Source organism: Camelus ferus, chromosome 34 (assembly GCF_009834535.1).
Source record: "Camelus ferus isolate YT-003-E chromosome 34, BCGSAC_Cfer_1.0, whole genome shotgun sequence".
Lineage (NCBI taxonomy): Eukaryota > Metazoa > Chordata > Mammalia > Artiodactyla > Camelidae > Camelus > Camelus ferus.
This window is the reverse complement of record NC_045729.1, coordinates 16,337,574-16,354,004: the sequence shown is the minus strand read 5'-3', so window position 1 is coordinate 16,354,004 and position 16,431 is coordinate 16,337,574. Positions and strand designations below refer to the sequence as shown.

Genomic DNA, 16,431 nt, shown 5'->3' with positions numbered 1-16,431 from the left:
CTATGATCTCATCTAATCATGACCACAACAGGCCCTGACAGTGATAGCTGTCTGAGGTCAGTGATGCTATTCCCGTTTCACACATGATGAAGCTCAGAGAGGTTAAATAAGTTTGCGACGGTGACACAGCTCAAAGCAGCTAGTAGATGGTCTGAACTCATTGGCGCAGTCATTTAGTCTTTCATTTCTCAGGCACTCGCTGAGCATTGTTCTCAATTGCAAGAAACAGAAACCAGCTCTGGTAGATTTTAGCAGAAGAAGAATTTATTAAATGTGTCCTGGGGTGCTCACAGAAATGCCAGGTGAGCTGGAGAGGCGAGTGTGGACGCTTCACAGGTGCTCCGGAGCTGCTGGCCTGGTGAGAGACGCACTTCCTGCACTAGCATCTTCTCTCCTGGGAGGCGGGCTCTGCTCCCAAGACTCACGATGAGGAACCGCCCAACGCGCTCTAAAGAGGATCAAGCGCTGACGCCACAGGAAGGCAGACGGGCGCCTGCGCCTCTTCTGCGTGAGCGGTGCTGCGGGACCCAGGTGGATCCGACCCAGAACTCGCCTGCAGAGAGCTTATAGACTCGCAATTCTCTTCCTTTTAACGCGTGCATTTATTTGGCACCATAGTTTGCAAAGCTCTTTCACGCTCATTGTTTCATTAGCTCTTCCCAAAAGCCATGGAGGGTAGACAGAACTGATATGATCCCTATTTTATACTTAAAGAAGCTAAGAATTTAGGTGACGAGCCCAAGGTCTCACTGCTGATGGCGCGAGGACTGGCCTGTCCTCTGACGCCAGGCCCAAGGCTGAGTCAGCCAGAGGTAAGACATGATCACAAACACTGCACTTCATCGACTCCTAGGCACATGGTTTTCCTCCACACGTTAACACTTCTGGAATCAGAATGCATCTTATAGTTAATAGGGTATCATAGTTTAGTTGGCAGCTTTTTTTTTATTCCTAGTGGTATGTAAAACAAGGGAGCATCTGCACTCGATGAAGCTGTAGATTTATTGGAATACGGCCACTGAGATGGGGTGGAAAGCAATGAGAGACAGAGGAGAGCTGGATGGTCAGGGAAGGGTCTGTGGAGGAATTGTCACAGGCCCACCGTCCCTGGGTCCCTTATCTGAAACTTTGACTTCTACAAGCCTCTGGAAACAAAATGTTTTGCTTTTTTTTTCCCTCCAAATTTGACACCAAAATTCCTTTGTCAACAAAACGTGACCTGAATGGATGTGAAGTAATTTATAACTCTAAGTAATTTATAAATGTAATACCTAATGATACCTAAATGATAACTTTAGTTATTCTACTTACTGCAAAGATCAATATGTCTAGCTGCAGAAATAATGTTTGATGATGGAGAGTCATCCCAGCCCCTTGAGCGGAGGTCCGTATACTGCATGGTCTTTTTAAACTCTGTGACATTCTGAATTTTGAAGCATTTCTGGACCCAAGGGTGATAGATAAGGGACTCTGGATGGCATCTGAACTGGGGGTTGATTAGTGGATAGAATTTAAGTGTTCGGAGATGTGGAGGGAATTTTAGGAAGAGGAAAAAGCATCATCACACAGCAGCTTGGGTCTAGCTATGCACTCTTCAGCCATTATATCTGCTCTAAAGGCAGGGATGACCTGCATTTCTGATAACTATTCTACCTTAATTCGTGATTCATACACAGTTGGAGGGTTGGACTTCTCGGGTTTGGCTTTTCCCTACAGTATTAATCCTCTCCTTTTCCCACAAGTCACCTGACTTCCCCGAAAAGTCTGTTAACACACCCTTTGGCTTAAAAAGAGCATTAGGCAATCGGTGAAAGTCCCCAGTTCGTGCCCTGTAGTCCTGGACAGAGGAACCATAGGCCCGAGAGAAGTGTGTAATTCTTGTTCCAAAAGCAGAGGGAGCTCCAGGATCAAGGTTGAGTTCCCCTTTCCCTGTGCTTGGTCTCCCAGCCCCCTCTTTGTTTGGATCAGGGAATTTCAGACATGCACTCTGGGGTGGAGGATCAGAGGAACAGAACCAGGACAGGGAGGCCGGCAGAGGGTCCTGCAGAGGGAGCGCCCAGGTCCTGCGCTGCTCTTCCTGGGGGCCGGCAGGCAGGGTGGCCTGGCATGCCCACTGGCAGGAGAGAGGGGACCGATCCACTTACTCCCATCAGCTTCTGAAGGTAAAAACCTTAAAATCGAAGAGCAGAGCTTTGATGGAGGAAAAAGGAAGGCAGAAAACTTCATGTAGGAAGGTTTCGGGCAAAGATGGAGGGCTGGGAAGAGCAGAACCAAGAGAAGGCAGACTACAGACAGCCTGTTTCTCTTAGGTTGCCCCGCATCCACTCCCATGTCACCCCACCACCTCCCACTGTTTTCAGAGTTAGATACATATTTGGCATGACTTTTATAGGAACTCTGGGGAGATGCCTTGTCTTCTTAGTGAAAAAAAAGAAACCTAGAAAATTAAGGTGGGAAATTGAAGGAACAGTTTTCCTTTCCTTTTATGTTTCCTGTCATCCAGCTTTTCTCCTTCCCCATCCAACCCTGTCCAAGACCACTTCCCCCAAGGTCACTGCCTTTCCCTAGGAACAGACGCTCATCCAGCAATCTTTGGGAACATCAGCAGAAATATATGCAATAATGAACACCGTAAAGAGCTGGTTTGAAGTGATAAGGCTGGTCATTGTCAAAAGAGGAGGGAGGAGTGTCCTAGATGGATGCTCATGAAGGGGAAAGACTCCTGGAACCTGGAGTGGAAATGAAGATGTTGTTCTGTGAGGGCAGGAGAGAGACTGATTGAATCAGGGCTGGGGTGGAGTTGGGGTGAGGAAGGAGAACAGAAGACAAAGAAAGCACTGAGTATTTTTGGAGCAAAACTGGGAAAAGGCCCCAAGAAGCCATGGGAGAAGGATGAGGTTTAGTTTCAGTCTAGAAGCTGGGAGAATGTGAGAGGACGGGTGTCGTAGGGCGATGATTAGTGACATGGCTCCATATAACCTGCGTGTTGTTCCTACGAAGGTGACACTGACCCTGACCACCAAAGCAGGTGCCTGTGTTTGTTAGACAAATACAGCAAGGCCTGCCACCCCTTTAGCGCCAAAGTCCGGAGGTGCCGAGAGCCAGGACTGAGGGATGGACAAATCGCCAGAGATGTGGTAAGTGATCACCAGTCTACAGAGAAGCACACGGTCTCCAGTCCTTTCACCTTCTCAAGAAAACGGCTCTGAAGCCTGGGTTTTGGGTTGACCTAGGCCTTTTTGCTTTATTCCAACCCAAGTTTCCCTCCGTGTGCTGTTGCCCCTCTCCTTCCCCCTCCATCCTCCCTGTGCCAGTCTGCTGCCACCTGGGTCGCCCAGCTCTCCATATGCCTTTTTTCCCCAGGTGCATTGTCCTGTTGCCTCTTTTGGCGTGGGTTTATGCCGAGCCCACTATGTATGGGGAGATCGTGTCCCCCAACTATCCTCAGGCATACCCCAATGAGGTAGACAAGTCTTGGGACATAGAAGTTCCTGAAGGGTACGGGATCCACCTCTACTTCACCCATCTGGACGTGGAGCTGTCGGAGAACTGCGCGTACGACTGGGTGCAGGTATACTTCAATCAGCACACAAAGTCAGGGCGGGGCTGGTGGAATGAGCGGTGTGGGAAGGGGTGCCACAGACGTGCAGTGAGCTGGAGTCAAGCAGCCCTATGGTGGGAAATGGTCTAGTCTCTCCGCCCCCTTTTCTCTGAGCTCCCTACCAAAATGTTACCCGTTCCTAGCTTCTTTTTGACTCTTCTCTTAGATAATGTCAGGAGGCATTGAAGAAGGGAAACTCTGTGGACAGAGGACCAGCAAGAGTCCCAACTCTCCCGTGGTGGAAGAGTTCCACATCTCGAACAATAAACTCCAGGTGATCTTTAGGTCGGACTTCTCCAACGAAGAGCGGTTCACTGGGTTTGCTGCCTACTATACTGCTGTGGGTAAGGCTCACTCTTCTGTGTGCCTCATTGATCAGCTACAAGGTTATGAGCAGTTCAAACATTGAGCAATGCAGGGAATGAGGATTCTGTTTACAGCTCTTATGAAGTGTTGGCTTGGCTTGGATCCCTCCATGAATTGCCTTTGTGACATTCAAACACATAATTGTATCTTGGTGATGATGATGATAAAGATGAAAATAGATAATAAATAGTAACTTATCGAGAACCACTATGAACTGGCCACTGTGTTAGAAATTTTACCTATATTAATTTGTTTGTTTGGTTTTTGTTTTAAAAAAATTTTTTATTGAGTGTAATTGATTTACAGTGTTAGTTTCAGGTGTACAGCAAAGTGATTCAGTTATACATAGACATACATACAAGTATTTTTCCTTTCAGATTCTTTTCCACTATATGTTATTATAAGAAATTGAGTATAGCTCCCTGTGCTATACAGTAGGTCCTTGTCATTTATCTACTTTATATAACGTATATTAACTTAATCTTCACCTCAGCCGTTCAAAGGAGGTGTTATTATCGCCACTTAAAGATAAGGAAAGTAAGGACTAAGAAAGTTAGGGACTAAGAAAGTTAAATAACTTGCCAAGACTCGCAAAAGGAATGTATGGTATTCAAACCCATTTAATGTATGGCAAACAAACTTTCAAATTCTGTGTACATCTACGTCTGTCTCCAGGATAAAATGAAGTTAGAACATCTCATAAAGCCAAAGTATTGTTTAGATTTGACAGAAACGCTAACATCATATAGAGTAATGCATGGACTAATGGTTCCTCCCTGCAGAAGATTTACCACGTTAAGCTTGCAGAGTGTTGTCTCTGGAGCTGAAATGCTCTGTTAGTGAGAAAGGTCAAAGGTCTCTGGCGTTGAGAAATCCCCTATAGCCATGCGTAGGGCGCAAATCTGGAATCATATTTCAGGAGAGTAATACAGCGTAAGACCATCTTGAAATGTGATTCACTGAGTGTCTTTAAGCAACAGACCCTTCCTACTTTTTTTACCCTTGTAGTTTTGGGTTTAACCTCATTTTTCCTTCTAGGTCTTTGCCCTTGACCTCAATCCTCCTCTGCTCTTTGTAGATATAAATGAGTGCACAGACTTTGCAGATGCCCCTTGTAGCCACTTCTGCAACAACTACATTGGTGGTTACTTCTGCTCCTGCCCCCCTGAATACTTCCTCCATGAAGACAAGAGGAACTGCGGAGGTGAGCTTGGCATCAAAAGGGGTACATGTTCCCTGGGATTTGGAATGGTTGAGGTTTTGGTAAGGGGTTTGTCTACCCTTCCAATTTTGATTAGCCTCAGCCCTGGCTTGATGTCTATCTTTAGTTACCCATAAACTGAGGGAGAGCCACAAGAGTGGAGGAAGAGACGCCTACAGGGTCAAGTTAATTAATTGGAAAAGAGAGATAGGTTCCTGTGACGAGTTAATCTGGGGCTCTTCATAACCAGGAAAAGACCCTATTATAAGCAATGTGATGGAAGCCCAATAGGTGTTGGGTACTCTACTAATGCTCATTGAGTGTATAACTGCGGCCTGTGGGCTTCTGTCGGGACTATCAGATCATGAGAAGAATCATAGAAAAGGGCAGGAACTCCTTTGCTTGACCCTGTATTTGATTCTCCTTTTGTCTTTTTCCTTCTCAGTCAATTGCAGTGGGGATGTATTCACTACTCTGACCGGGGAGATCACAAGTGCCAATTACCCCAATCCATACCCGGAGAACTCAAGGTGTGACTATCAGATCCTGTTGGAGGAGGGGTTCCAAGTGGTGGTAACTCTGCGGAGAGAAGACTTTGACGTGGAACCAGCTGATTCAGAGGGCCACTGCCCTGACAGCTTAATTGTGCGTGACGGGTGATGAACTTTTCTCCAAACTCACAGAGAGGTTTCTCCTTGAAGGCACATTATCTTGCTTTACGCCTCTTCTTTTCTTTACCCCCCACTTCTTATTTCATTTTACTTTCATCCCCTCCATTTTACCTTTTTCTTTTAGTTCTTTCTCTCTTCTGATTTCATCATTTTGTTTCTCTTCAGTTTGTTGCAGGAAACCAGCATTTTGGTCCTTACTGTGGTAATGGATTTCCTGGGCCACTAACTATTGAAACCAACAGTAATACCCTTAATGTCATCTTCCAAACTGACAGCACAGAGCAGAAAAAGGGCTGGAAATTTCGTTATCATGGAGATCGTGAGTAACCTAGACTCTGCTGTTCGGTCGGTGGTACCAAAGTCTCCCTGCACAATGTAAAATCAAAACAGATAGATTACTGTACGGATAGGTACAGTAATCACTGAGATACCTTCCTCTGCAAGATCTGAACCTGTCAGTGGTTGCTAGGAATGCCTCAATTGCAGGAACTCTTCACCTGGACTTGTGAATGCAGATAGCTTGGGGGTGGTTAGTTGGTAATGCCATATTATTTGAGACACTTCCACGTTGGAATTTGGGCATCAGGAGTGAGGATGACTGGACAACTGAACAACTACAGACAGTGTGAGAATGATATAAATATAATAGAGAATCTCCAGCTATTTGGTAAAATTTTTTTCCTATTCTCTCCAAGCAATCCCTTGTCCTAAGGAAGTCACTGCCAATTCTTTTTGGGAGCCTGAGAAAGCAAAATATGTGTTCAGAGATGTGGTGAAGATAACCTGTCTGGATGGGTTTGAGATTGTACAGGTAAAGTACTGTTGGAGGCTTCTCTCTAATCCGTAGTTTAGGGTGAGCATCCTGGGGTTGTCTAATCATTTACTGGATGTCCTCATTTGAGCAAAGTATGACATCTTTTCCATAAAGAGAACTTCTCAGGATCTTCAGTTCTTTCTTGTGTGAGTCACGGAGCTGCTTGGACAGCTTGACATTTAATTTTTGCCTTCAGTGTTCCTGGGGAAGGGGGTGCTGATATGTTGGGGCAAAGTTGTCTTGTAGCCCCAGCTCCTGGGTGCTTTGGGTCATTCTGCTAAGATGTCCCCAAGCTTCTTGTGGTGAGGACTCCTCATTGATCCAAGGGCAGAGATTGATTCCATTTTTTATTTTGATTCCCCATATCTCTCTGTTGGATTAATGGTGATGTCTGTTCCTCTCCAGGGGAGTGCTAGCTCGACATCTGTCTATTCTACTTGCCAAAGCAATGGAAAGTGGAGTAATTCCAAACTGAGGTGTCAACGTACGTATCTCTTTAAAATGGAGCTCTCTTTTCTCTCTTCTCGCAAAGGAAATTGAAAGATTAGTGCATTAAGATTCAAATGCACGGTGTCCTCTTAGGCTTGTGAGAGAGTGGATTCAGTTTTAGAAGGGAAGTCAGTCATGCAGTCCCAGCCCCGATCTGAGCCCAGACCAGTCACACTAGCAGTTTTCTTTCAAAGAAAGGGGCCATGAGATTGGTAGAGTTAATAGCACCATATGGGTCCATTCCTGGAGAGGCCTCACCAACCACCGAGAACCAGGTTCATCCTTCTAGCTTTCAAGGCGCTATCTGAAATGGCAGGACTCAGCGCGCTGGGAGTTGGGAGATGCCAGTTGGAGAGCATGGCCACATAGAAGCTGGTGTGGGGAGATTCATCCCTAGTGTGCTTATGGTTTTGGGGGGTAGGGAAGGAGTGAGGAACATGGCTTGGAGGATGGAACTGTCCCAGCGACTCTTCCTGGAAGGAAGCAGTCATCCTGACCATCACTCTCCTGCCTTCCTTTTGCAGCTGTGGACTGTGGCTCTCCCGAACCCATTCGGAATGGTAAATTTGAAGAACCAGAAGATACCCTGTTCGGTTCTGTCATTCGCTACACTTGTGAGGAGAAATATTACTACATGGAAATTAAAGGAAGTGGTAGGTTTCTTTGACTAAAGAAAAGATAAAGAGTGAGTGTGTCGGAGAGTGACTAGCACAATTTTTCTGGGTTGGATAGAGTTTGGAGACAAATGAAGGTGATGAGCTAGATTTCATCTTCTTGGCTTAGTCTGAAGACACGGTTTTCATCTGGGGCAGGATAGGTTCTAAAGGATCATCCATAGCAGATCATGGAGGTCACCTAGCTCGGCTTCACTACTGTGGCAGGAGCTCCCCCTACAATGTCCATTTTCATGTGGTTTTCCAGCTTTTGACCAGTTACTTAATGTAGAACCCACAGGAGTAATGCTCCCAGCTTCAAGTCACTGTCCTATGACGACTGACTTTCTTGATGGAGGGGCCTTGGCGGTGCCAGATGAAGGGCGGGTGGCTCACAATGTGTCCCATTTCATCGCTTCTAATTTAGTTAATTTTCCCACTTGACGCACTCTCCCAGTCTCTGCCGTAACCCTCTTCCTTCTGCTCTGGAGACGGTTCCTCCCTCTTCTTTGGCAGGATGGGGGCCAGAGGCAGTGTTTGCAGCATGTTCTCAAGATCTTTTTCTAGTTGGTTTGATCCCATTCCCTCCTCAAATCCCAGAGCGCAGAGGCTCTCAGCGAAAGGGGGATGGAAAGCAGGAGGAGGTGGTGGTGAGTGTGTCCCTTGTCCCTTGTTCTGTTCCAGAGGAATATCGCTGTGCTGGCAACGGCAGCTGGGTGAATGAGCTGCTGGGGACAGAGCTGCCAAAATGTGTTCCAGGTAATCAGCGCTCAGACTTAGGGAGAGACCACAGCCACAGGTGCTGGTGCGTGGGGCTCACAGTCTAAAAGTGGGTGTAATCCTCTTGGGAAAGGACTTGACAATCTGGGCCTACCAGAGTCCAGCTCAGTGCAGGGGAGACAAGGCTGGGCAGTGGGCCTGCAGGGGCCTTGGGGACTTCACCAACCACACTAAGTCAGGCCAGCTGATGGGAAAGAGGAAAGTCAACCAGTGACAGTGGTGTCGGAGTCTGAATCAGTTAGGTTTGGCAATGTGGGTGTAGTAAGGGGATGTAGGATTGTTAAAAACAGCGCCTGCAAATTGGTGAGGAACTGACACTCAGAAACAGGACTAGTTGAATAGCTTAGTCATTGTGTTTAAAGTCTGCATGGCAACAAGATATAGAGGGATAAAGAAATAAAGGGCTGAGTAGAGTTCAGAATGGAGCAGAAGAAGGCTCTTAAAGCCATAATAATACTATTGATATTAATATTATACCATATTATTACACCATAATAATGATCCTCGTGTGACAACAGTGCTATTGAGAGCTAGGGACTGAGCTAATTAATTGCATTTATTATCTCATGCCATCAAGCCTTCTCAACAACCCTATGGCATAGGTATTATTGGTCCTATTTTACAGTTGAGTGAATTGAGTGCAAGTTCACAGAATTAGTAAGGGGCATGGGTAGGCTTTGAACCCAAGTCTGTCTGTTATGCTCAACTCAGAGCATAGTCCATTCAGGAGGACTAGTGAGGGATTTAGGTAAGCCAACTGTATCTGAAATAAAATTCAGTTTTAGTAAATTTGGGTGATGGCAAAGTGATCAAACCTGGAACTAGTCAATGGGGAAGGAGATGAAAGATGAAAAAAGAGAACCCTCCGTTTGCCCTACTTCCATGGATTATTAGGAGGGACTCAGCTGCAATTAGGCGTTCAGTAAAGAGGCATCAGACGAAGGTAGAATGCTTGCCTTCTCTCCCACCTGTACAAGGATAGACTCTCCCAGCACTGGCTCCCAGCTGGGGCCCTGGCCCCATGTGCGGAGCCTGGGGTGACATGTCCTGAGCTAAGCCGTCCATAGTGCAAGGCGCTGGCTCGTTTGGGTCCAATAATTCACACACTGCCTCAGTTTAACCAGTCTCTCCCACAAGGCCACTTGTGACATTGACAAAGTGGGATGGTTGGTCCTTTGGTAAGTTCAGGATGAGTCAGGCACTGAGGTGGTTGACCAGATACAAGGTTGGCCATGTTGTGCTGGGGACTCTGAAGCCCAGCAGGTGTATGAGTGGTTGGAGGATGGGTAGGAGGGTGGCAGTCTATCCTGCTCCCTCCCACTTGGTTCTTGTTTCTTCCTAGTCTGTGGTGTCCCCACTGAGCCCCTGATGGTAAAACAGAAGATATTTGGAGGATTCATTGCAAACATCGAGAGTTTCCCCTGGCAAGTCTTCTTCTCGAACCCGTGGGCGGGCGGAGCTCTCATTGATGAGTACTGGGTGCTGACGGCCGCCCACGTCGTGGAGGGAAACCGCGACCCCATAATGTACGTTGGGTCCTCCTCAGTGCTCACCTCAGTTCTGGTCAATGCCCAGATGCTCACTGCTGAGCGCGTGTTTATTCATCCGGGTTGGAAAGTCCTGGATGCCTCGGAAACACGGAAGAATTTTGACAATGACATTGCGCTGGTGCGGCTAAGAGAGCCAGTGAAAATGGGACCCACTGTCTCCCCTATCTGCCTGCCAGGCAGATCCTCAGAATACAACCCCTCAGAGGGAACCCTGGGACTGATCTCAGGCTGGGGCCGAACCGAAAGAAAAGATCGTGTTATTAAGCTCAGAGGGGCAAAGTTACCTGTTGCTCCCTTAGAAAAGTGCCGGGAGATGAAGGGGGTAAATCCCAGAATAGATGTAAATTCCTTTATTTTCACTGATAACATGATTTGTGCTGGAGGAGAGAAGGGTGTTGATAGTTGTAAAGGGGACAGTGGCGGGGCCTTTGCTCTACAGGTCCCTAATGAAACAAGCCCCAAATTCTATGTAGCTGGCCTGGTGTCCTGGGGCACCCAGTGTGGGACCTATGGAATCTACACGCGAGTGAAGAACTACATTGACTGGATAAAGCAGACGATGCTGGAAAATAGTGCCCCCAGCGTGGACTAGCCATACAGGCATCACCAGCCTCTCCAAGGGCTGTGACCCCCCCTGTTGATTTCCATTCCTTACAATAGTCCCATTACTTCATCATGACTGCGAGAAGGCACGGAGTATGATTTAAGTAGAACTTGATTGCTGAGATACCTGGTTGGAGGTTGAGTTTAATCATGTCACTGTGTTGGTCATTCACTGTAGTCAGAATCCATGGGGTCCTCTCCCCTGAACCCCTTCTGTGGTACAACCTGGGAAGGGCACGCCTATCTTGCACTATTCCACACGGAGTCCTCCCTTTCCTGATGATTGCCTAGCATTCCAGTTCTGACTTTGAAATTCACTGTTGGGCATTCCCTTGATTTTTTTGTTTCCCCTTTACCTGTTCAAAGTTCCGTTTACGTCATCATTCTCAGTGTCTACTATCTACTTGTAATAAAGCATGATTATAACCCAGTTCTGGCCAACTCGTCTTACTCCACATCAAGACCTCAGCACCACAGGAAAGGGGGTGTGATGGGTTGTTGTGTCATGGAAATTCAGGCCCCTAGCAGCTAATATTTAATTGTTGTGAAAACAGGAAATTCAGCTTCTCTCTTCCCTTCCAACTGAGATTTACTGAATATGGTGGGTTAACATGAATGTCATCAACACAGGGTACCATATTCTGCCTTTGAAACTCATCAAACATACATGAACCGCACTCAGAAGTCCACATACAACAGTCAGAATTGGCTGTTTAAAGATGTTTAAGTGTCAAAGTTTGAAGTATGAACAATATATCTCCTGAAAGTTAGTTTTCCTTTCGTGTGGGTTTGTATAATGCAATATTATGACTTAATTGAAAAAAAAAAAAAAAAGAAATTCAGCAAGCTCTCATCTGCTTTCCTGGTGGCGTTTGTCAATATGTCAGTCAAGCGATAATGTCTTCTTTGGACTGAACTCTGCACTGAGATGTTACAGCTCATCCTGGTAAGAATAGACCCGAAGTCTCCCTTCTGTTTTTTCCCTAAGGGAACAGAAAAACAAATGAACAACTCCTCTCCACAAAATGATTCATGATGAAAAAGGACCGGACAATAGAAATTAGTATTTTTTTCAACTGAGGACTGGAGAGTTATCTCAGGGTGGCCATTGCCCTAACAGGGTGTCTTACGAAAGCCATGGCCTGAGATTAAGAGTTCAGGTGAACTCTGGTCTGTTTGATATGACATGTGGCTTTCAGGAGAGCAGTTTTTATCAGAAGCCAAAAGGGGTGTGTCTGTGACCATCAAGAAAGGACTTTGATCTTCCACTGACCTAAAGGGCTAAATTCAACAGCTAACCCTAGACTAAAGGTTAACACATGAAGTAACCAGAACTCTAATCAAAGGGTCTGAAGAATCAAAGGGGCATTACAATAGGAAACCTCTGGAAGGATTGTGTTAAGTCAACTAAGCAGCATAAAGCCATTCACATTATTCCTTAACTGCATACCTGCCAACTACCTTCCCCCACCTACCTGCTGTTACATGTGCGGTGGAAATGACAGTGTACCTTGGACTACAGTGTTTTGGGCAGGAGAAGGGGAATTCCTCCAGAGAAAAAAAGAAAGGGAAAAAATACTAAGATTAAGAAACATGCTTGTGATGTAGAAATTTTCCTTCTTTTAAATAATTGGAGTAATAATAATAAAAATTAACCTGGAACCTGACAAACAACAGAAAAATGAAGTCTATCCCTGCCAGGGAGAATCTCCAGTCTGTCTGGGTTCTGCCCTTGCAGACGGGCTGAGGCTTGCCTTTCTCTGCCTGGCTTATTTCCCTTAAAATAACACCCTCCAGATTCACCCATGTTGTTGCAAATGACAGACTTTTTTTCTTTTTTAAGGTTGAATATTATTATATATTGTGTGTATACACACACACACACACACACACACACACACACACACACACACACACTGTATTTTCTTGATCCATTCATCTGCTGAGGGACACTTAGTTTGTTTCCATACTTCAGCTATTGTGAATAATGCTGCGATGAGTACAAAGGTAGAGATATCTCTTTGAGATAATGGTTTCATTTCTTTTGAATAAACACCCAGAAGTGGATTGCTGGGTCATGTGGTAATCCTATTTTTAATTTCTTGAGAAAATTGCATGCTGTTTTAATAGTGACCGTATCAGTTTACATTCTCAAAAACAATGTGCAAGAGTTCCCTTTTCCCCAAATCCTTGCTAGCATTTGACTTCTCTTCTTTCTTTTCTTTCTTTCTTTTCTTTTCTTTTCTTTTCTTTTCTTTTCTTTTCTTTTCTTTTCTTTCTTTCTTTCTTTCTTTCTTTCTTTCTTCTTTCTTTCTTTCTTTCTTTCTTTCTTTCTTTCTTTCTTTCTTTCTTTCTTTCTTTCTTTCTTTCTTTCTTTCTTTCTTTCTTTCTTTCTTTCTTTCTTTCTTCTTTCTTTCTTTCTTTCTTTCTTTCTTTCTTTCTTTCCTTTCTTTCTTTCTTTCTTTTCCCTGAAGTATAGTCAGTTTCCTGTAATGGTTACAGCCTACGTAATTATAGAACAATATCAAAACCAGGAAACTTACATTGGTACAATGTGCTTGTATGGTTTTGTGTCATTCCCTCACTAGTGGAGATTCATGCATCCACCACTGTAATTAAGATACAGAACCGCTCCATCTCCACAAAGATCTCCCTCATGCTACTCCTCTAGGGTCACATTCTTTACCTTTACATTTTCTCTTCCAAGTTAAAAAAGACACTTTTGAAACATCCAGGCTTTCTCAGTTGTTCTAAGAGGTCAAGGAAATTGGATTTTGAGTGAGCCCACCCTTCAGCCAGAGAAGGGGACAAACTAGATAAAGGATGGGGGACAATGAGACTGTGGCAATAGGAACCTTTTCCCTTTGGGAAAAGCATAAACTTAAAGAAAGTCCCCTAATAGCCTTGCTTCCTGGGGGTGCAGGTTCTGTTTGAAAAACCTCTTGTACTACAAGGGAATACAGATGACAAAGAATACCAACAATTGCTGGTAAGGTGTTAGTTCTAACTTTAACCACTGTGTTATGTCTGACCTCCAAATAGGCTGTTTGCAATCTCTGTCTCCCTTTATGTTTCTTGTGGAAGCAAATTATTTCTTTGTCTTCACTGCTTGGGAATGACTGTGGAATATTTTTGGCACAGTAAGCTCAGGTTGTTCTGGGTATCCATCTATTCATGGGTAAAATGAAAATGTTTCTTGATCTCTCTTGGACAGAAAGCAAGAAGAACCTAAGGTTTCTAATAGGAAAAAAAGAGGATGGTTAGAATAAAAATTCACAGAAGCTGGAGACAAAAGCAAAAAAAGTGCCTGAGAAGACTGTGGAGAGCAAACTCAGGATAAAAGAAAATCCTGGGGGTCACTGGAGGCCAGTGTCCCAAATAGGCCCCAAAGGAGAGAATCTGGTCTTTTCATGGAACCAAGCAGAGGTAATGAGAGTGGGGAGAGCTGAACCCAAGACACTGGACAGAGATACCCTGATAGAGATTTTGGAAAGCAGTCTGCCTTTTGCCCTCCTCGTTCCACCAAACTGTGCTTGTCTGCGTCACTGCTGACTTTGACATTGCTTCATCCCAGGATCGATCCTCTGTCTTCCTCTTGACCTACAAGTGACCTTTGCCAAGTTGATCAAACTGATCGCTCCTTTGCCTTGATGTATTTTTTTCCTTGGCTTCTGAAATTCTGGACTCTAGGTTTTCCTCCTACTTCAGTGGTCACTGTTTTAAGTCAACTCAGGCTGCCGTCAGGAAATACCACAGACAGGGAGGCTTCAGCAATAGACACTGTGGACACCGGGCAGCTGGGAAGTCCAAGGTCAAGGTGCCAGTGGGTTGAGTTCTTGGTGAAGTCCCTCTTCCTGGCCTGCAGACAGTGCCTCACCACGTGATCACATGGCTTTTCCTTGGAACATTTGCTTGGAGAGCGATCTTCCTCTTCTTACAAGGGTGCTAATCACATTATGAGGGTCTTACCCTGATGATCTAATCTAAATTCATTACTTCCCAAAGGCCCCTCCTCCGAATACCATCATTTTGCTTCAACATACGAATTTTGAGGGGACACAGGCATTTATTCCGCAACAGCCACTATTTCTGAGTCTCCTTTGCTGAGTTTTCCTATTCTCTTGGACTTTTGTTTATTTTATTTTAACATTTTTTTTTCTGATATCCTTTTTAAAATTGAAATACAGTCAATTTACAATGTTGTGTTAGTCTCTGGTGTACAGCATAGTGACTCAGTTACAATACGTATATATATATATTCTTTTTCATTATAGTTTACTACAAGATGTTGAATATAGTTCCCTGTGCTGTACAATAGGACCTTGTTTACCTATTTTATGTATAGTAGCATTTACAGATCCCAAACTCCCAATTTATCCCTCCCCACATCTTTTCCCCTGGTAACCAAAGTTTGTTTTCTATGCCTGTGAGTTTGTTTCTATTTTGTAAATACGATCATTTGTGCCATTTTTTAGATTCCACATATAAGTGATATCATATGGTATTTTTCTTTCTCTTTTTGGCTTACTTCACTTAGTATGATAATCTCTGGGTCTATCCACGTTGCTGCAAGTGGCATTATTTCATTTTATTTTTATGATCGAGTGGTATTCCATTATATATATATATATACACCACAACTTCTTTATTCAGTCATCTGTTGATGGACATTTAGGTTGCTTCCATGTCTTGGCTATTATAAATAGTGCTGCTCCGAACACTGGGGTCCATGTGTCTTTTGGAATTAGACTTTCCTCGGAATATACGCCCAGGAGTATCTCCCAGACGTTTAATTCTGGCGTGTCTCAGGGTATAGTCTTTGGTCTTTTTCTCTCCTCTTTCCAACTTCACTCACTTGGTGGCCTCATTCAAGCTGTGGCTTTAAACACCTACCCATATACCTACCGATGACTCCAAAATTTACACTATTATCTCAGAGCACTTCCCTCAATTCCAAGTTTATACATCAAACAGCTTATTCAGCATCTCTCCTTGGGTATGGAATAGACATATAGGTAAATTTTGAACATCCAAGATACAGTTATAACCATTGTTTTAATGTCCCAGTCTGCTAATTCTTTCATCTATGTCAGTGTCAGCTTGGTTTTGGTGGATTTTTCTCCTCATTATGAATCGTATTTCCCTGCTTCTTTGTCTGTCTCATATTCTTTGATTGGTTGCCAGACTGTGAATTTTATCTTGTTGGGTGCTGGATATTTTTGTAGTTCTATAAATATTTTTGAGCTTTGTTCTGGGATTCGATTAAGTTACTTGGAAACAGTTTGATCCTTTTGGGTCTTGCTTTTGAACATTTGTTAGCTGGGACCAGAGCAGCATTTAATCTAGGGCTCATTGTTCCCTCCTCCTGAGGCAAGGCCTTCTGCACACCCTACCCGATGCCCCAAGGAATTTCTGAGGTTTTCTAGTCTGACTGGTGGGATCAGGCACTGTTCCCAGAACCTGGTGATCACTGGGTACCATTCCCTCGAATCATCTCATACTGGCTTTTTTCTCCATCCTTCAGTAATTTCCTCGCATGCCGGTGAATACTTGAAGGGATCTTCTGGAGGTCTCTCTGTGTGGCTGCCTCCTCTGATACTTAGTTCTGTCCACTGAGCCCTACCTGGGTTTCTCCTTCCAGCCCCTCAGGTTGGAAACTCATGGCAGAAAGCTAGGGCAATCACAGGAGTCAGTCTCTCAGGA

At 44.6% G+C, this 16,431-nt stretch overlaps 1 protein-coding gene across 1 annotated transcript; it reads left to right on the top strand.

Annotated features, from left to right (window-relative positions):
• The first annotated feature begins 1,984 nt into the window (after positions 1 to 1,984).
• C1S (complement C1s) lies at positions 1,985 to 11,158 on the top strand. Its single transcript, XM_006173007.3, has 12 exons — positions 1,985 to 2,162; positions 3,001 to 3,137; positions 3,364 to 3,571; positions 3,768 to 3,945; positions 5,046 to 5,171; positions 5,614 to 5,813; positions 6,005 to 6,158; positions 6,535 to 6,650; positions 7,059 to 7,137; positions 7,667 to 7,795; positions 8,480 to 8,554; positions 9,918 to 11,158. The coding sequence occupies exons 2-12, from the start codon at positions 3,115 to 3,117 to the stop codon at positions 10,715 to 10,717; spliced, it is 2,088 nt and encodes a 695-aa protein (XP_006173069.1). The 5' UTR covers positions 1,985 to 2,162; positions 3,001 to 3,114; the 3' UTR covers positions 10,718 to 11,158.
• Positions 11,159 to 16,431: the final 5,273 nt, after the last annotated feature.

Coding starts and splice junctions, on each gene's coding strand:
- C1S (XM_006173007.3), top strand. CDS start 3,115: ATGGACAAATCGCCAGAGATGTG. Junction 3,946..5,045: donor TGCCTACTATACTGCTGTGG/GTAAGGCTCACT, acceptor TGCTCTTTGTAG/ATATAAATGAGTGCACAGAC. Junction 6,651..7,058: donor ATGGGTTTGAGATTGTACAG/GTAAAGTACTGT, acceptor GTTCCTCTCCAG/GGGAGTGCTAGCTCGACATC.